This window comes from Lutra lutra, chromosome 17 (assembly GCF_902655055.1).
Source record: "Lutra lutra chromosome 17, mLutLut1.2, whole genome shotgun sequence".
In the NCBI taxonomy this organism is placed as follows: domain Eukaryota; kingdom Metazoa; phylum Chordata; class Mammalia; order Carnivora; family Mustelidae; genus Lutra; species Lutra lutra.
The window spans coordinates 16,992,798-17,014,224 of NC_062294.1; the positions used below are offsets into that span (position 1 = coordinate 16,992,798).

Below are 21,427 nucleotides of genomic sequence, written 5' to 3' on the forward strand. Positions count from 1 at the left end.
GAAGGCAGAGGCTTAACCCACTGAGCCACCCAGGCGCCCCTATTTTTAAAATTTCTTTTCAGTGTTCCAGAATTCATTGTTTATGCACCACATAAACAATGCTCCATGCAGATTTTATTTCTGCAAACAGTGCTCCATGCAGATTTTATTTCTGCATGGGAAAGAGAGAGAGACACAGTGTGTGTGTGCGAGCAGGGAGAAGGGCAGAGGGAGGGGGAGAGAGAACCTCAAGCAGACTCCATGCTGAGCGTGGAGCCTGATGCCATGCTCGATCTCATGACCCTGAGATCACAACCTGAGCTGACATCAAGAGTCGGACACTTGACCGACTGAGCCCCTAGGTGCCCCTGTGCTAGGTACTTTCAAGTTACTAACTCATTTAATCTTAATATTAACCTCCCTTTATAGACTTTTTACGATAGAACGGTTTTAGATTTACAGAATTACTAAGAAGATAGCACAGAGAGTTCTCATATATTCCACACCCAGTTGTCCCTATTATTAACTTTTGCATTAGTGTGGTCCCTTTGTCACAATTAATGAACTAAGAGTGACATTTTATTATCAGCTAAAGCCCATAATTTACTCAGATTCTCTCTGTTTTTCCTGAATGCCCTTTTTCTGTTCCAGGATCCTATCTACCATATTACATTTAATCATCATAGCTTCTTAAGCTCTGACAGTTTTATCCCTCCCCACCTTTATTAAATTTTAATTTTTCTGGTAATAGTTTATTGAGATATAACTCACATATCGTAATATTTGCCAATTTAAAGTATACAATTCAATGGTTCCTACAATACTGACAGAGTTGTGCAATAATCATCACTGTCAATTTTAGAATGTTTTCATCACCCCAAAAATCAATCCTTACCCTTCAGCTATTACCTCCCAATGCTCTCCCCTTTCCCACCAGCCCTAGGCAACTACTTATTTAGTTTCTGTCCCTATAACTTTCCCTATTCTGGAAAAAAAATTTCCCTATTTTGCATGTTTCTTATAAAGGAATAGTATAATATGTGGTCTTCTGTGACTGGCTTCTTGCACTTACGATGTTTTTCAAGGTTCATCCCTTCCATAACATGTTTCAGTATTTCCTTTTTGTAAGGACTGAATAACATTCCACTGTATGGATAAAGTACAGTTTGTTTCCCCATTCATCAGTTGATGGGTATCTGTGTTGTTTCCACCTTTTGGCTCATTCATGCTCTCTCTCTCTCTCTCTCTCTCTCTCTCAAAATAAATAAATAAAATCTTCAAAAAAAGATTTGGAATCCACAAATTAATGGAGATGGGGAGAATAAAGAATCACAAAAGAGAAATAAAATTATTGCAAAAAACATTTCGATGAAAAAATATACTATGAGATTCTTTTATGAGCCTTTATTTTATTATTATTATTATTTTTTTTTTTTTTTAAGATTTTACTTACTTGGGGCACCTGGGTGGCTCAGTGGGTTAAAGCCTCTGCCTTCAGCTCAGGTCATGATCCCAGGGTCCTGGGATCGAGCCCCGCATTGGGCTCTCTGCTCAGCGGGGAGCCTGCTTCCTCCTCTCTCTCTGCCTGCCTCTCTGCCTACTTGTGATCTCTGTCTGTCAAATAAATAAATAAAATATAAAAAAAAAAAGATTTTACTTACTTATTTGACAGAAAGAGCAAAAGCAAGGGGAGCAGCAGGCAGTGGGACAGGGAGAAGCATGCTCCTGCTGAGCAGGGAGCCCAATGTGGGGCTCTATCCTAGGACTCAGGATCATGACCTGAGCCGAAGGCAGATGCTTGACCAACTGAGCCAACCAGGTGCCCCCACTATGAGATTCTTTTAGTTTAAAGAGAAAGCAAGGGTGCATTCTAGCAGTAGTCAAGTACATAAAAGGTTAAGGTAATGAGACTTCATGTGTGAGCCATTTTTTACCTCATTGAATGGGAAGAAATGTACTTTAATCTAAAGAATAATGAATGGGGTGCCTGGGTGGCTCAGTGGGTTGAGCCTCTGCCTTTGGCTCAAGTCATGATCTCAGGGTCCTGGGGTCGAACTCCGCAACAGGTTCTCTGCTCGGCAGGGAGCCTGTTTCCCCGTCTCTCTCTGCCTGCCTCTCTGCCTATTTGTGATCTCTGTCTGTCAAATAAATAAATAAAATCTTTAAAAAAAAAAAAGAATAATGAAGACCTCCTCATCATTATCACTGAAATTCTATGAGAACCCTTAGGGAGCCATCCAGGAATATTATTATTATGACTTAAATAGCTAGGAGGCAGGAAGATGGCAAAATGACCTTGTGGTTCCACGACTTTAGAGATTTTGTGCAAACATACATGCTATAATATTTGGTCCACAGACTCAAAGTCCTTTAACCAGGACTAACTTACCCTGAATAGCAGACAGATATACAAAGGTGTCCTCATGCTCCAAGTTCTCCAAGAATATCTGGAACCACAAAAGAGAGTAGTGATATGATTCACAAAGAGCAAGCAAGATATGAGAGGCCCTTAGAGCATCCTCAAAAGAATAAATGCTTTTCTTCTTGTTTGTCTTAGCTAGACATTGGTCTGACTTCACAATCTTGCAGGAAAACAGCATATATGGTTGAAGTCCCATTTTTATAATAGCTAAAGAAGGGTGGCAAGTTTGGGGGAGATACTTCCTGAAGTGGCTAAGTATATACCAGATGTAGGCATGAAAACCAAAATCTGGAAGAAAAATCCTCAACATCTTCTCCACTACTGCCCATGGTAGACAACATTCTCATCTGTGTTAAGATACACTACAAGTCATAACACACAAGATGCCATGTTTGGAGTTAGGTCCAATTGATGGCATATTTGCTATAATTTGATCCTTTTCTCTTGCACTCAGAAAGTGTATGGGAATACAAGTGATAGACAGAGATGTTATTGGAATAAGAATGTGATCTAATTTATTTTTTTAAACCTTTGCAAATTTCGGCACTTCAATTGACGTTAGGTACAAATAATTTTCCAAAGATTATCTCACAGTTTAGGAACACACCAGGGTGTGTCAATTGCGGAGGGTACTGCTTATCTAGAAAATATGATAGTGACATGTTAGGTTTAGGCCCTAATATGAGTGCCAGAGAAAGATGGTGGCCATGTTCTCAAGGGCCTCCTGCTTGGTATCTGGGGGAGGAAGGGGTATCTGTTCCATCTACAGTGATGCATCCTTTGCTGGCACAGTGATTCTTGATAGCAAGTTGATGCTGCTAGTGCCCACATCCGCAGCATGTTAGGGAGAGCCTAAATTAGTGAAACTAGAAAGAGGGCCAGGTTGGAGGGGTGGGACCAGGTAAGTGAAGGAAGTTTAATCCAGGGTAGTAACCACAGGAATAAAGAGAATATTTTTGATGACTGCTCAAAGGAGATATATACTTTGATGTTTTCAGCAATATTTCAAAGGCAGCAGATCCTTGGCACATTTCTAGGCCTTGGATTGCTCATCTATAAAATGGGGATAATACCAATTTGCAGCTGTTATGAGGACTGGAGATAATATCTAGAAGATACAGGATCTGGCTCAATAAACAGCAGCTGTCGTTACTATTACTACTATTAACTTATTTGAGGCAGGAAAGGGAAGAGGGAAAGGGATAGAGAAACTCAAGCAGACTCTGCACTGAGCACAGAGCCAGATGCGGGGCTCTATCCCACGACGCTGAGATCATGACCTGAGCCAAAACCAAGAGTCAGACACTTAACTGTGTGCCACCCAATGCCCCCAACAGCAGTTATTATTATTATACTAATCATTCTAATTCTTTGGTGAGTAAAGATAAATGTTTTTAACCAGAATTATAACTCTTCATCTAATAGCTAAAGTGTACGAAAGAGATGATAATAATAATAATGATAATGACTGAACCCTTACGGGATGCTCATTATGTGCTGATCACTAGAACTAGTGCTTTACACAGACTGTTTTTTCTTCTCCAAGGTGTCAGCAGGGCTGCATTCATTCCCTCTAAAGTCTCTTACTTTATTTTTATTTTTTAATTTATTTTAAGTAAGTTCTATGCCCAACGTGGGGCTCAACCTCAAAACCCCGAGATCAAGAGTTGCCTGCTCTACCAACGGAGCCAGCCAGTGGCCCACACATGGACTATTTTATTTTAAATCTTTCTTTTTTTTTAAGATTTTGTTTTTAAGTTATCTTTACACCCAATGTGGGGTTCAAATTCACAACCCCATGATCAAGAGTTGTATACTGTACCGACTGAGCCAGCCAGGTGCCCCTAAATCTTGATACATAAAGTGGGTCCTATTGTTATTACCCTCACTTTACAGATGTAGAAATTGAGACTCAGAAAATTTAAATGACTTGTCCAAGAAACTCATCTGGGATTTGATCAGTAGTCTCTAGACCCTCTGCTCTTTTTTTTTCCCCTAAGATTTTATTTATTTATTTGATAGAGAGACAGCGAGAGAGGGAACACAAGCAGGGGGAGTGGGAGAGGGAGAAGCAGACTCCCTGCTGAGCAAGGAGCCTGATGCAGGGCTCCATCTCAGGACCTTGGGATCATGACCTGAGCAGAAGGCAGATGCTTAATGACTGAGCCACTCAGGCGCCCCCAGCTCCTTTGCTCTTAATCTCTAACCCATATTGAGGTCAGGCAAACTCCCACAAAAGGAAAATGATCCTCAGCTCAGCACACATTTTCTCCCACATACATCTTCCATGTAAAGAACAGCTTCTTCACCTTGATGGAGGGAGAAGGCAGGGAGGCTCGGGGGAAAGGGAAGGCCCAGTTCTGTATGAGTCCCCTCTTAAAAGGGGCCCAGAAAAAAACAGGGGCACCTGGATGGCTCATTCAGTTAAGCATCTGCCTTCGGCTCAGGTCATGATCTCAGGGTCCTGGGATGGAGCCCAGTGTCGAGCTCCCTGTTCAGCAGGGAGTCTGCTTCTCCCTCTCACTCTCCCTCTGTGCGCGCACTCTCTCTCTCTCTCTCTCACTCCCTGTCAAATAAATAAATAAAAATCTTATATATAAGTGGCTTCTTGGAAATATGGTCATGATGTTCCATCCCCTTTTCTTTCCTGTTCATGCTCAACTGAGTGGTCTCAGGTGGTTATCTAAGTCTTTCTTGTGTCTAAGTCTTGCCTCATCAGAACAATTATAACTTCCCTCAGGGTAGTCCAGGGCAGTGCTTGATACACAGTTAAGGCTCCTGGAAAGCTGCCGCACTCTGTGTGCGTGTGTTTTGCCCCTGTGTTCTACTCACCTTGAGAAGCTTCTCTTGCATCTCAAGGGCTTTTGTTTCTCTCCGCTCTATCCAGCAGGAAAGAGTTCGCAGAGCAGCAGCCCGGGTTGGAATCTGAGGATCATAAGCTGATAAAAGAACCCCCTGGAGCTGGTCTGTGGTTACACTTCCAGATTTCTGGTTTGTAGTGGCTCTGGGCTCACTGACCTCCTGAGGAATGAGTGGAGCACTAGATTTCAGGCCCGTTTGTTTGGATTTCTCATGGCCTTGCTGTTGTTTGCGGTGAGACTCATCGTTGTAACTTTCATGAATGCTTTGTTGCTGCTCTTCTATCTTCCCTTCTGGATCCTTTTTGTTCAGGGTACTTTGGGCAGCCACACTGACAGCCTCAGTGGAAAAGGCCCCATGGGTAGAGATGGTGATACGGAGATCGATGGCGAGCTCCTGGATGACAGGGTCAGGGTATACCTTGGAGACCTTCTCCAACAAAGGCAGCAACTGCTTCAGGACAGCAAAATCACTTGACTTCAACTACAAGATGAAATGAAAAATGCCAAACCGAAATTAATATAACAGATGTTAACAATGCGTGAGCACAGGGAAACAGATATTCTGAGTTAGAGGAGCAGGGAGCATATCTTATCCATGGTGTGATCAGCATAGTCTAGCTCTTGGCAACTATGGCTGAATAAACACAGCTAATGCTTACTAAATACATACCCTGAGCGGGTACTTTTCTGAGTTAAAAATACACCAGTGATGAATATGATTACACTTAATTTTTTTTTTTTTTTAGATTTTTATTTATTTATTTGACAGAGAGAGATCACAAGTAGGCAGAGAGGCAGGCAGAGAGAGGAGGAAGCAGGCTCCCTGCCGAACAGAGAGCCCGATGCGGGGCTCGATCCCAGGACTCTGAGATCATGACCCGAGCCGAAGGCAGCGGCTCAACCCACTGAGCCACCCAGGCGCCCCTACACTTAATTTTTACAACCTGGTGAGAAAAACATGGTTATCTTATGGTTTTAATTTGCATTAGCCAGACTACCTGCCAGGGCTGTTAAGCATCCTTTCATGTTTATTAGCTGCTTGGATTTCTTTTTCTGAGAACAGCTTGTTTACATCCTTTGTAGACAATTATCTAGTACAGCTATTCTTATCGTATCAGATTGTCATACCCAGTCAGAGGGCGACATTCTTTTCTAGATTATTATGTTTTGACTTTTATTATCTTTTTTCTCATACTATTTTTTTTTTCACTTTTATGTACCTTTTACTATAAAAAGGCAAGTTAATATTAGCAAAGTACTTAGTGTCCAACATATACTGCTATGTAAATGTTTTTTAATCATTTTTTAAAGTTATTTGCTAGGTAAATGTTTTAAGACAAAATATGATAAACAAAAAAACCCACACATATTCATATCCCTATGACCTAGCTATAACTACTCTCTACATTATATAAATGGGGGAAACTGAGACACAGAAGAGTTAAGTAACATGTACGAGCTCACACAACTGGAAGATGGTAAGACATGAATTCAGTAAGTCTGGCTCCAGAGTCTGCACCCTTACCTAATCCCCTATACAGTCGCAATTGAATAAATAAAACAGCTCTTAACAACATTTTCAGCACTCAAGGACATCATACGTCTGGAAGGGATTGGGACAGTAACTAGCAAGAGGGAATTTCTCCCAGGAAGTGAGAGTGAAGTTACGTAAGGTTTTATTCTCTCCAGAAGCTCTGTGCTATAATGTCACATGCCTTACTAGGAAAAGTACATATGCAGTCAGTAGAGAAACAAGAATCAATGATAACCCTTTTCTGTTTGAAAACACTAGGAATATTATCATATGAGGCTTCATTAGTCCCTGATATCTGAAAACCCTGCAGATCTTAAATCCTTGTTAGAACAAGGTGAAGTTATTCATTACTCACGTACTCACTCGTCTCATTATCCAACCAACCAACCAACCAACCAACCGTCTTTGTGAGACCTATATAATATTCTCATTTAAACTCTACATCCACAGAACTGTAACTGTTTATTTCCCCCACCACCTCCCTTCCAAGTAAATTAAAACCTGAGGTTCATGTCCGGCTTGTACCTGTAGAATTTCACCATACGCTTCCCTCAGATTTCTTTGTTTAAATAATTAGGAACTATGCAAAATGGACAGACAGGAAAATTTCTAGCTTTGCGACATATGTTAACCTATCTGCAAGTGTACGACAACTGACCATTCCAATATTACTATATCTTAAAGGAAGAAGAGAATATGCATGTCCAGAACAAAAATATATGTTATCTAAGAAAAGGGCCAATTTCATCAGGAATCTGTGGAACTGGGAAAGATATTTTAGTAATAGATAGTAACAGATGTAGTATCATGGACATTTGTTTTTTAAGCATCTGAAATGGGAGTATCTACTTACAGCTATAATGCATGGCCTCTTTTTATCTCAACTGTATACAGTAATTTATTCTTAAAAAAAAAAAAAAAAGACAGGGACGCCTGGGTGGCTCAGTTGGTTAAGCAGCTGCCTTCGGCTCAGGTCATGATCCCAGCGTCCTGGGATCGAGTCCCACATCGGGCTCCTTGCTCATCGGGGAGCCTGCTTCTCCCTCTGCCTCTGCCTGCCATTCTGTCTGCCTGTGCTTGCTCTCTCTCCCTCTCTCTGACAAATAAATGAATAAAATCTTAAAAAAAAAAAAAAAAGACAAATAGACCAATGGAACAAAATAGAGAATCCAGAAAGAGACCTATATATAGTCAATTGATCTTTTAAGATTTTTTAACTGAAGTACAATTGACACACGATGTTACATTAGTTTCATCTGTGCAATTCAGTGATTCCAGAATAGTCCTGACAAAAGAACAAAGTTAACAGAAGGGAGAAAAGGCAGACTTTTCAATAAGTGGTGCTTGAACAACTAGACATTCATGTGCAAAAGAAGGAATTTTTTTTTTCAGCGCAAGAAGGTGTTTTTATTATAGCACAGGGAGAAGATCCATAGGCAGAAAGACCTGCCAACAAACGAATTTAGACACAGACTTTACACTATCACAAAAATTAGCTCAAAATGGATCACAGACTTAAATGTAAAATGCAAAACTATAAAATTCTTGCAAGATAATGTAAGAGAAAATCTAGATGACTTCGAGCATGGCACTGTCTTTTTTAGAAAAAATATCAAAGAAAAAAATCCATGAAAGAAATAACTGATAAACTAGATCTCATTAAAATTTAAAAATTTTTAAACTTTTACTCTGCAAAAGACAATGTTAAGAGAAAGACATGTTCCGGACTAAGAGGAAATATTTGCAAAAGACATATCTGATAAAGGATGGTTATCCAAAATACACAAAGAACTCTTAAAACTCAATAATAAGAAAACAAACAACCCAGTTTACAAGTGGGCAAAAGACCTGAAGAGAGTCCTCACCAAAGAAGACACATTAGATATACAGCATACGAAGAGACGCTCAACATCGCAGGTCATCAGAGAATCACAAATTAAAACAAGATCCCATTACACACCTCTTAAAATGACTAAAATCCACAACACTGACAACACCGCATGCTGGTGAGGATGTGAAGCAAGAGGAGTTCTCATTCATTGTTGGTGGGAATGCAAAATGATACAGCCACTTTTGCAAGACAGTTTGGCAGTTTCTTACAAAACTAAACATACTCTCACCATATGCTCCAGCAACTGAGCTCCTTGGTATTCACCCAAATGACTTGAAAACTTATGTCCATACAAAAACCTGCACATAGATGTTTATAGCAGCTTTATTCGTAATTGCCAAAACTTGGAGGCAACCAAGATGTCCTTTAGTAGGTGAAGGGATAAATAGATTGTGGTACATCCAGACCATGGAATATTATTCAGCACTAAAAACAAATGAGCTATCAAACCTGAGAGACATGGACGAACCTTAAATGCATATTACTAAGTGAAAGCAGCTAGTATGGAAAGGCTACATAGTATGTGATCTCAACTGAGCTACATTCTGGAAAAGACAAAACTATGGAAACAGTAAAATCAGTGGTCGCCAAGGGTTTGATGGGAGAGATGAATAGGCAGAGCACAAAGAATTTTAAGGGCAGTGAAACTGTTATGAATGATATTATAATAATAGATACATGTCATTATCCATTTGTCAAAACCCAGAGAGTACACAATACCAAGAGTGAACCATAATGTAAACTAGTAAACTATAGACTGTGAGTGATAATGATGTGTCAATGTAGAATCATTGATGGTAATAAACGTACCACTCCTGTGTAGAATGTTGCTAGCAGGGGAGGCTGTGCTCTGTGGGGCAGGAGGTATGTGGGAAGTCGTACCTCCTGCTCAATTTTGCTGTGCATCCAAAGCTGCTCTAAAAAATTAGTCTAATAATAAAAAACCCAATCATCTTCTCCTCCAATTTTCAAACTTCTTAGTCATTGTGGGATTCATCTTACTCAATTGGGTAACTTCTCTAATCATCATAGGCAAGTAGGTGGATTTCAATCCAGTAGTTTATAAGGCTTAAGATTAAAGTTGTGCATTCTTTCAGCTTCACAATCCTATAGATTTCCCATGATGAGAATAATCAGGGAGATCCAAGACTATAGGTGCCAACTATTTTGTTCATAAATGTTCAAAAAAAATTTTTTTTTAAGATTTTATTTATTTGACAGACGGAGATCACAGAGAAGCAGGCAGAGAGAGAGGAGGAAGCAGGCTCCCTGCTGAGCAGAGAGCCCGATGCGGGGCTCAATCCCACGACCCTGGGACCATGACCTGAGCTGAAGGCAGAGGCTTTAACCCACTGAGCCACCCAGGCGCCCCAAATGTTCAAAAAATTTTTGAGGTATAAAGTAATATTCATTTAATTGATAGATGAGAAAATGGAACCACTGAGTAATTATTAATTATTTTTCAAGGGTCACCGAGGACCATATCAAAATTGAGAATTAACCATATAGCCCTCATTTCTAGTCTTGTCACTGCTTCTCAGCACAGATCTCATATCTAGACTTCAGAATTCCATATAGAAGGCCCTGAGGCCTGAAGCCCTCAAGCGAGTGACAGATTTCCTTTATCTGGCTTTGTCTCTTCCAGAGTCTCTAGAATACTTCAGGAGCGGAATGAGCAGAGCTATGTCAGCCTACGTCTATGATTTCCTTCAGGGTGTCAGGCATGAACCAGTTAGATGGGGAGTTCTGAAATTCTGCAAGTTTTCAAATTTAAGAACTGGGGGTTGGACCGGTAGGGATGGGAGTGAGAGTAGTGAGTGGTGGGAGGGAGCTTGCTAGCAGAGGTAAACATATGAGAACCAACTGACAGCCAGAGGAGGGCATGTGTCCACTGAAAAAGTCCCACATGAGGCTTTACAAAGTTCACCTATGGGGCATACAAATTCTCATCCTGCCTTGTCCTGCTCCAGTGAGAATGACTATTTTGGAAGAATTCAAGAGTCTCTTCTAGGAATAAAATTCTGACCTAAAAATTCCTAGTTCCAAAAATTACTTATGTTTATTCTTTGTGCTCTCATTTCTATGTATCATCTATGTTTCTTCAGATATTTAGCTGAGTAGTTTACATGTCCAGTTCTTATTTATAATGTCATGAACTTATTTACAAGTGGTATTTTTGTTTTGGTTCTAAGTCAGCATGCAGTACAGCCTGTTTTATAATGAGCAACACATGAGATATGGAAATGTGAATCTTTTTTTTTTTTTTAATTAAGAATTCACTGGCTTGGGGCGCTTGGGTGGCTCAGTGGGTTAAAGCCTCTGCCTTCGGCTTGGGTCATGATCCCGGGGTCCTGGGATCGAGCCCCACATTGGGCTCTCTGCTCAGCAGGGAGCCTGCTTCCCCCTCTCTCTCTGCCTGCCTCTCTGCTGTCAAATAAATAAATAAAATCTTAAAAAAAAAAAAAGAATTCACTGGCTTAATTATAGCCACTAGAAGATAAACTCCATGAGGACAGAGAGGCACATGATAAATATTTCTTGAATGAGTTCACTCTATGATACTCTCAGAAAACGTAGTATGAGATATCAAGATTTGGGTTCAAGTCCCAGTCCCACCACCTTAAGCCTCAAGCTCAGATCAGCTCCATGCAGCAGTGCTTTAGGGGACCTGATGGGCCCTGGAACAACATTAAGAAACTGTTTCCTGGGGCGCCTGGGTGGCTCAGTGGGTTAAAGTCTCTGCCTTTGGCTCAGGTCATGATCCCAGGGTCCTGGAATCGAGCCCCACATCGGGCTCTCTGCTCAGCAGTGAGCCTGCTTCCCTGACTCTCTGTGCCTGCCTCTTTGTCTACTTGTAATCTCTGTTTGTCAAATAAATAAATAAAATCTTTAAAAAAAAAAAAAAAAAAGGAAACTGCTTCCTAAAGGGACAGGAAAGTTACTGATGACCAACTGTGAAATTTAGAAAATGAGTTTGGAATAATACGTCTAATTAGCAATCCTAGACCTAGGCTTTCTCCAAATTAACTCTTCTTCCCAGACACTATGTTCTAATAATCAACTTAATTACACAAGTTAGAAAGGAAAGAAAGGTTTAAATGTTGTTAGATTCTGTTTCATTAGCTAAAACGATGAACTCTAATCGGAGGTAGGTATAATATAATCTAGACTATGAAGCAAAAGCCTTTGCTTGACAGTGACTGTCTGAAAACATAATTAAGAATCATGACTTTTTTTCCTAATACAAAAACAGAAAACCCAGCATTACTATACAAGCCCCTTATGAATCCATGGATAAAAGAGGAAAAAAAAAAAAACCAACAGATCTAGGTCAAAAGTAAAGGGGTAACGTGTTTAAGTTCACTTAACTAAATGCAAAGTCAGAAGAATCCAGGATGTAATCAGTGAGTCAGGATGGCTCATGGAAGGGCAGGGACAGGTATGGGATGTACATTTGTATCAGTCAGGTGAATCTATCTTAAAACATGACTAATTTATATTGCCAGTCCCCCAACAACGGGCCTCTAGAAAGGGAAATGGAAATATCTGTGTTCTCTTTTCTATTTGAGATGTGACATAAATTCTAAGTATTAAATAAGGGAAAAGCAAAAAAATCCTCAACTTATGGAAACAAAACTATTCTTAATACTCAACCAGAAAAACAAAAACCAGTCAGGCCAACTAAATCCAATAACAACACAACCTAAGAAAAACTATTCGGTTGGTGAATCCCTGCTTGATCATTCTAACAGCAGGGATATAATAGGACTTGAGAAACGGAACTAAAATTAATTTGTTCAAACTACTTGGAAAATATAAATCTGAAGTACTGAGTAAATCTACCAAGAAATGGGCTTCACCTTACAACAGGCCCAAATAAAATTCCTTTTTGTCTTAAGGACAGGCTAAAAGGAGGCAAATTCTAATATATCACAAATCAGTATCAGATTTGAATTTTCAAGTTAAAAAATCCATTCCCAGAGGACTCCCCTCTCATTGCTAAGAGTTATGACCGTCTGATTTTGGGTCAGATTTCATTATATTTGCACTAAGCTTATTCTGCTTTCTCAGTTTCCTAACACACACACACACGCACGCACAGCCTCCTCCCTCCTTGTCTAGCACTGCTCTGACCCTTGGTCTCTACAGTTCAGCTACACTTGTATTCCATCAGTATTTAAGGATACCGAACTCCTTCCTGCTTCCCAGCCTTTGTCTGACTGAAAGAGTTGCCTCCACCTGCACCACATACAGCCCCAAACCCCTACTCACCGTTCAAGTCTCAGCTTAAACTGGTACTCCCTCAGTGAAACCTTTCCAGCCTACGTTAGATGTTATGTTCTCCTCGTACCTTCCTCTTCTCTTTTCAGGCACTGCATTCAATTCTAAGTATTTTTTTTTCTTTCTTTCTTTTTTTTTTTTAAAGATTTTTATTTATTTGTTTGACAGAGAGAGATCACAAGTAGGCAGAGAGGCAGGCAGAGAGAGAGGAAGGGAAGCAGGCTTCCTGCTGAGCAGAGAGCCCGATGCGGGACTCGATCCCAGGACCCTGAGATCATGACCTGAGCCGAAGGCAGTGGCTTAACCCACTGAGCCACCCAGGCGCCCTCTAAGTATATTTTTTGAATAGTCCTTTAGTGTCTGACTCCTCACTGCCTATAAACTACATGAGGGTAGGGAACATGTTTGCTTCATCCATGGCAGGATTCCCAGGCCCTCAGCAGACACACAGCAATAAGCAACAAATATTTTTTGAGTGAATGAATTTAAATATTATAAATTAAGTATGTAAAACGTACATGCACTCGGGGCGCCCGGGTGGCACAGCTGGTTCAGTGCCTGACTCTTGGTTTTGGCTCAGGTCATGGTCTCAGGGTCCTTGGACGGAGCCCTACGTCAGGTTCTGTGCTCGGTGTGGAGTCTGCTTGAGATTCTCTCTCTCTCTCTCTCTCCGCCCCCTCACTTGTGCTGTCTCTCTCTCACTCTCTCTAAAATAAATAAATCTTAAAAAAAAAAAATAGATGCACTGGACACAAGGCTTTAACATGCTGCATGTAGAGTCCTAAGCAATCAGCAGTTTAAACAAGTTTTCCCCCAAGTACAGCAGGAGGGAGAGGGGCTGAGCTGTGCAGAGCCCCTTTATTAAGGGAGAGAAGCTAGTATTCTCCAGAGATGCACAACACTGTGCCGAATATTTTCAAACCAGGCTTGTGCCAGGTCACAGAGAGTCCCGCCCTTCTGAGAGTCTACGCGGGTGATAAGGTGGAAGTGGTACAATTTTCTTGTCCTCTACTTCGGCGAGAATTCTCATTAACAACCTGACCTGTTTATCCTCGTTCTCCTAAGCGCAACGTCCATTCTGATTTCTCACACGGTGAGAAGGGAAGCAACACATTTCTCTCTTCTCTTCCCCCTCCATCCAACTCTGGCTCATGTCTGCCACTCACCTGAACCGCTCCTCCCAGCATGACGGCCACCAGCCCCATGGACATGCTCAGTGTCTGTGACTCCACGGTGCTCTGTGTCTGGTGGGCCAGGCTTGCACATGCTCGCTGCAGCGTGGCTGCTACGAAGTCCACAACCTGAGACAGAAACGGAATTTAGAATTGGTGAGAACTAAGAAAAAGAATCTCAAAATTCTCTTCACATGTCATATCTACATCCCCACCGTCTTCCTCAGCAACATCATGAAGGCAAGAACCTGCAAGAACAGGCATGGTGCTCAGTGTTCTGTGCTCTGTGTTCTTTTTTTTTTTTTTTAATATTTTTTATTTATTTGACAGAGAGACAGAGATCACAAGTAGGCAGAGAGCCAGGCAGAGAGTGGGGGGGGAAGCAGGCTCCCCGCTGAGCAGAGAGCCCGATGCGGGGCTCGATCCCAGGACCCTGAGATCATGACCTGAGCCAAAGGCAGAAGCTTAACCCCCTGAGTCACCCAGACGCCCCTGTGCTCAGTGTTCTAGGTGCCCAATATCACCTACATCTCATGTCAACTCTAGGAGGTCAATGTTCCTGTCCTCACCTTTTTTTTTAAAAAATATTTTATTTATTTATTTGATGGACAGAGATCAGAAGTAGGCAGAGAGGCAGGCAGAGAGAGAGGGGGAAGCAGGCTCCCCGCTGAGCAGAGAGCCCAATGTGGGGCTCGATCCCAGGACCCTGGGATCATGACCTGAGCTGAAGGCAGAGACTTTAACCCACTGAGCCAACCAGGCGCCCCTCACTTTTTTATTTTAAGAGTTTATTTATTTGAGAGAGAGCACAAGTGGGGAAATGGGTGGAAGGAGAGGGGCAGAGAGAAGCACAATCCCCACTGGACAGGGAGCCCGATGCAGGGCTTGATCCCAGGACCCTGGGATCCTGACCTAAGCTGAAGGCACATGCTGAACAGACTAAGCCACAAAAGTGGCCCCTCTTTTTTTTTTTTTAAGTAAACTCTACTCCCAATGTGGGGCTCAAACTCAGGACCCCATGATCAAGAGTTGTATGCTCGACCGACTACGCCAGCCAGGCACCCCCATCCTCATTTTTTGGTAAAGAATCTGTGAGCTCGTTAAGGTTATTATATATAACTCCCTTAATAAAGGACTGTTATGTAGTCAATAAAGGAGAAACCTCACTGATACTTTCCCGAATGTTTTAATATACTAATCCAACATCCTTGACTTTTATTGAATTTTGCCAGGAAATTAAAATGAAAAATGACTTGATACTTTCTGACCATCTTAGAGGGTCCTCAGATCTGCTTCTCATAATGAGGCTTCCTTCTCAAGGACCCGCCTGACCCAACCTGGTTATGACAGTCTGATTCTAGTAAGCAAAGAACGGGCGAAGAGGCGCTCAATTATATCCAGAACTGAGTCCCCAGACAATCTTACAAATGATCCAGCGTCATTTTTTTGAAGTTTCAGATATTTTTTAAAGGATTAAGATTATTAATATTTAAGATTTTATACAGCATTTGGCTAACAACTAAGCTTTAAATGGAATTAATTTGGTCAGCATCATTTTAACTGCACTTGTATTAATCACCTTAAGTAGAAATACCTCTGAATAAAAGCACACACACATCCGGGCATGCGCGCACACACACGTGCAAGCATGCACACACGCACGCATATTCAGGATTAATGGCTCAAAAGGGAAAAATCATTTTGAAAGCGGTACAGCTGAGATAGGTCATAATAAGCCTCAAAATACCATGCAAGCTTGCATGTTTAATTCTCTGGGCAAATCACAAGCTGTGCTAGAGTCTTTATTGCGAGCTTAAAGTCAGGAAGATGGCTTGTTACCACTTGTCTTTGGAGCAAGGCAGGAAACTAGAAAGGTTATTAAAAGTTCCACTTACTGAAATGAACAATGCTGGTTATGGCGATTTTCACCACCCTCTCAAGCCTAAGACTTTACTGATACTTGAAGTTAAGGACAGTGGCCTTTCTAGAGAAAATGCTACATTTATCATCTTGGGCCACCTATTTTGCCTCCAAAGAGTTTTCTAAAGCACCCCTTGATTATAGGAATCTTCTACTTCAGCACAAATGTATTGTTAAATTGCTAGAAAAGAACTATCTAGCCTTTCGACTTTTTCTAAAGCCTTCCTCAAAAAAAAAAAAAAAAAGATGCTGCAAAACTAGCAGTATGATCCTATTTTTGTTAAGAAAGAAACTGTTGGGGCACATGGGTGGCTCAGCAGGTTAAGCCTCTGCCTTCGGCTCAGGTCATGATCTCGGGATCCTCGGACCGAGTCCCACATCGGGCTCTCTGCTCGCTGGGGAGCCTGCTTCCCTTCCTCTCTCTCTGCCCGCCTCTCTGCCTACTTGTGATCTCTCTGTCAAATAAATAAATAAAATCTTTTTTTTTTTTTTAAGATTTTATTTATTTGACAGAGAGAGATCACAAGTAGACAGAGAGGCAGGCAAAGAGAGAGAGAGAGAGGGAAGCAGGCTCCCTGCCGAGCAGAGAGCCCGATGCGGGACTCGATCCCAGGACCCTGAGATCATGACCTGAGCCGAAGGCAGCGGCTTAACCCGCTGAGCCACCCAGGTGCCCCAAATAAATAAAATCTTTAAAAAAAAAAAAAAAGAAAGAAACTGTATGTATGTATGTATATTTTTTAAAAAACCAAAAACAAAAGCAAAACACCTAAGGAGCTGTAAACTGTGGTATGATAGCCAGCTGTTATTGTCATCCATAAAGTGTTACTCCAAGCTTTTTTCTTGTAACAACAAAACCACCATACCCATTTGGACAACAGCTCCTCCTGGCTACTACTCATTTCCTGTTTCCTTGTGGGCTGCCAGCCACAAGGATAGGTATGTTACTGAAGCGTGTTCTAGAATTTACATACGTTGTAGAGAGGAGGGAGAGACTTTCATTTTTTTTAATATTTTATTTATTTATTTGACAGAGATCACAAATAGGTGGCGAGGCAGGCAGAGAGAGAGAGAGGGAAGCAGGCTCCCTGGCGAGCAGAGCCCGATGCAGGACTCGATCCCAGGACCCTGAGATCATGACCTGAGCCGAACGCAGCGGCTTAACCCTCTGAGCCACCCAGGCGCCCCGGGACTTTCACTTTTTATTTAACCATTTTTGTAATGTTACATAGTCTAAAAAGCCACATATTCCTGAAAGTTTATAATGAAAACCAGCGGTGCCCTATCCCACTTGTGGCTCTACGGAGGCAACCACTTCCATTGGTTTAGGTGCTTAATAATAACATTAGACATTTACTATTTACCAGGTACCATTCTGGACACGTTGCAGACAGTAATTCCCTAAATCATCACCCTCTCCCTATGGGGATGTTTAACTGCGCTGCCAACATCCTGGCAGTCGAGTGGGAGAGGGCTGAGGCCTCACTGTCAAGTCTGTAGATAGCAACCTAACCCTCAAGCTCTTCAGCCTGCTGCTGCCACCCAAGTTCAACCTCTCTCAAGAATAGGTCCCCAGGCTTTCTCTGGGAAGGGCAGGTGTTTGTACAAACTTGAGGATGGAATCAAGGGGTCTACTGAACCTTGCAGAGCCTTTCAACCTGTTTTAAGCTCTAAATTCAGTTGATCTAGCTGATCCATTCCTTCCAGTATTCTGCAATGAGAAGTAGCTTGTTGTTGTTGTTTTTTTCCTTTTCAAAATAAAATGTGAACAGCTTCATTGATATATAGTGCTCTGCTGCTTGACTTTCCCCAATGCAGGCACATAGCTCTCCATTTTTGGAGTTGCTAGGTCAGCTATTATTTTCCAGTTTCCGAATGTTGTTATTCTCTTTTATCTGCTGTCTGTCCCTTTCTGCACTGTTGGCCCCTGTGGTTTCCAGAAGGAGCAAATAAACACATGTGTTCAATACACTATCTTTAATCCGGAGTCCATACTTCTTAAATTATGCTCTTTGTTGTTCAATGTTTCTACAGTAAGCATGTGTTACTCATGTTAAAAGTGCTTTTAATATATGAGAAAAAAAAAATCACATAAAGCCCTTCTACTCTGCCAAGTACAGAGATCCAAATACCGAAAGGTGCAAAGGGATGCAATTTTCTGAAAGGACAAAAAAAGGAAATGTTGCTCATTCCACTCCATTTACACTGGCCTCCTGGCTGAGCCCTCCACACTTGAGACATGCTCCCTCTTGGCTGGAACGCTCTTCCCTGAGGTATCTCCATGGCTCCCTCCTTGCCTGCTTCCAGATCTCTTCGCTCATAAGCCATTCTGTTGGGGCACCTGGGTGGCTCAGTAGATTAAGCTTCTGACTCTTGATCTCAGCTCAGGTTCAGTCTCAGGGTTGTGAGAGCAAGCCCCGTGTTGAGCTACACGCTGGGTGTGGAGCCTGCTTAAGATTCCCTCTCCTCCTCTCCCTCTGCCTCTATCCCACCCCACCTGCTCACACACAGACACACACACGGGCTCACTCTTTAAAAAAAAAAAAAAAAAAAGTCATTTTCTCAGTGAGGTTCTCCATAACCACTCTATCTTCCACAGTCTTGACATCCCCTTTGATTTTTCTCTCCGGTACTTAATACCATCTAACACAATGTGGGCTGCTGCTTACTTGTTTACTGTCTCTCTCTCCCATGTGAATGTAATCCCGTGAGGATAGATATGTGTGTTGTTCACTGCTGTGTCCCTGGTACCCAGAAGAGTATGTAGCACACACTCTGTGGGTCTTGACTACGTATTTGTAGAATGAAGAAATCGGGTTGGCGGGGGCGGTATGCCTGGGTGGCTCAGCTGGTTAAGTGTTTGCCTCCTGTTCAGGTCATGATCCCGGAGTCCTGGAATCAAGCCCTGTATCAGACTTCCTGCTCAGTGGGGAGTCTGCTTCTCCCTCTCCTTCTGTTCCTCCCCCCTGCTTGTGCTCTCACTCACTCTCTAATAAATAAAATCTTAAAAAAAAAAAAAAAAAAACGAACTAAACAAAATTAAATTTCTTAAAAAAAGGAATGACAGAACTGGGTTGTTGGTACAGGGTTCTGTATCCATACAAGACCACTGAGGAGTTCATTCCTCTCTACATCTTCTTGTATGTCATCTGCCAATACATTTTATTGAATTTTTTATCTTTTATCCATAAATACTTCAATATACATCTCAAACAAGGAGATTTTTTTTTTTTTTTTTTTTACAGAACTACTGGAATACCAGGGGCACCTGGCTGGCTCAGTCAGTAGAGCATGCAACTCTTGATCTTGTGATTCTAAGTTCGAGCCCAAAACTGGGTGCAGAGATTACTTAAAAATAAAAATCTTTAAAAAAAAAAAAACCCCACATAACTACCATACCATGATTACGCTCAGTAAAAGTTCCTTATACCTTCTAATACTGGCCCATCACTGTTGCAAAAATGTCCTCTCATACAGTTGATATGTTAGAGAATTCTCACCATTGCATTTGGTTGCTATGTCTCTTAAGTCTCTTTTAAGCTACAGAAGCCCTGCCCCTTTTTCATGCCATTTACTTGATGAAGAAACTGGGTCATTTGCACTGTAGCATGTCTCACATTCTGAAATTGGCTGATTTTGCTTCTTCGTGGCATAACATTGCTGTACCCTGAGCTTCCTTTTTGAGATTCAGATTCACATTTTATGGACTTTTTTTGTCTTTCATTTGCTTGTTTGTGGGGTTTTGTTTTTTGGGTGAAGGAACATTCCCTGGTGGTGCTATGTACCTCCTACTACACTACATTAGGAGACACATAACGTCTGCTTGTCTAGCTCTAGTGATGTTGAGATCGATCATTCCAGGCTGAAAATATGTAGGGGAACATACACTGTTATCTACGCTGACCCTGAAATCCACCAAAATTTAAATGGATAGACAGATGGGAAAATATGGAAAGACAGATGGAAACATAGACAAATATGTAATGAAGCTAAGATAATAAAAGCCTAACAATAGAATCTAGGTTATAGGTATACAGGTATTCACTATAAAATTCTTTCAAATTTGCAAGAATTTATAATAAAATGCTGGGGGGGGGGAAGGATCAGTTGATTTGGATGTATTTGGTCTAGTTATATTCATTATATAGTACCCCTAACAGTTTTAGCAAACATTGATTGTCACCTAGATCCATTATTTCATTAGGGGATTGCAAAATATAAATTTGTAGGTCTCTTTTTTAATGTTTTAGCCGTGATTCTTATATGAAGAAAATTTTTCCACCAGCTATTTGTTTACGTTGAAATACAGTGCTGACAGAAAAGGTAAGATAGATGTTTTTACTCTTTCATTTATCAATTTACAAAATAATGAGTTGATGCCCTAGCAACTTCCAGTGATGTCCAAAAGGGATTTTGGTGGGGGAAGGGGGACCGTGGCTTAGGTTTTTATAACTTGGATGTGTTTCAGTCCATTGCAGGCATTTTTTTTTTAATTTTTATTTATTTATTTGACAGACAGAGATCACAAGTAGGCAGAGGGTCAGGCAGAGAGAGGAGGAAGCAGGCTCCCTGCGGAGCAGAGAGCCCGATGTGGGGCTTGATCCCAGGACCCTGGGATCATGACCTGAGCCGAAGGCAGAGGCTTTAACCCACTGAGCCACCCAGGTGCCCCAGCATTATTCTTTTTAATGCACAAAATGCCCTATCTGTGGCCAAGAGGAGATCTTTCAAGTTGGCTCCTGAGTACTACTGACATGACTTCATTAGTCCCGGACATATTCCTTTTATTTAGGCATAACAAGATGTCCTGAGGCTTACACTGTATAATACCTGCCCTAGACCTTGAATGAACTTTTCCTCCAATGAGCTCTGTGTTCTTCCAGCAGGACATGATATTTAGAAACTACTGTCCAGCATGAAGGATGCTCAGGGCAACTGGACTGTCACTGCTGCCTGGCATGGACAGTGGAAGGAGCAAGGGAATATCTATTTTTTTAAAAAGAAAAAATTATGAGTTCGTATGAATACTTCTAATTGAAATTCAATATTATAGGAATTTTAGTCAAGTTCTTTGATTTTATATTCATAACTTTTTTTAATACTGAAAATCTTGGTTCCTAATGATATTAACAAAATTACTTATAAAATGTATTATTTATAACTTATCCATATGTGTGTGTATTTCAAAATAAATACTAAAATTATCACTAGCAGTGAAAGAACCACAAAAAAATATTAAATTGCATTTTCCTAAATGCAATTTAATATTTTCTTGTGGTTCTTTTCATCTTGATAGATCTTAACCTTAGCTGGAGGATGATTTAAAGGGACAAGTCACTTTTGTATCAGCCTAAAACCATTATTCTT

At 41.2% G+C, this 21,427-nt stretch overlaps 1 protein-coding gene across 1 annotated transcript in view; it reads right to left on the minus strand.

Annotated features, from left to right (window-relative positions):
- Positions 1–21,427, minus strand: part of TANGO6 (transport and golgi organization 6 homolog) — a 186,107-nt gene that overhangs the window by 107,198 nt on the left and 57,482 nt on the right. Inside the window, exons 12-14 of the mRNA XM_047712573.1 lie at positions 14,135–14,269; positions 5,234–5,743; positions 2,369–2,426 (exon numbers count right to left, since the gene is read on the minus strand). Coding sequence (XP_047568529.1) covers positions 2,369–2,426; positions 5,234–5,743; positions 14,135–14,269 — 703 coding nt within the window. The remainder of the gene's footprint in view (positions 1–2,368; positions 2,427–5,233; positions 5,744–14,134; positions 14,270–21,427) is intronic.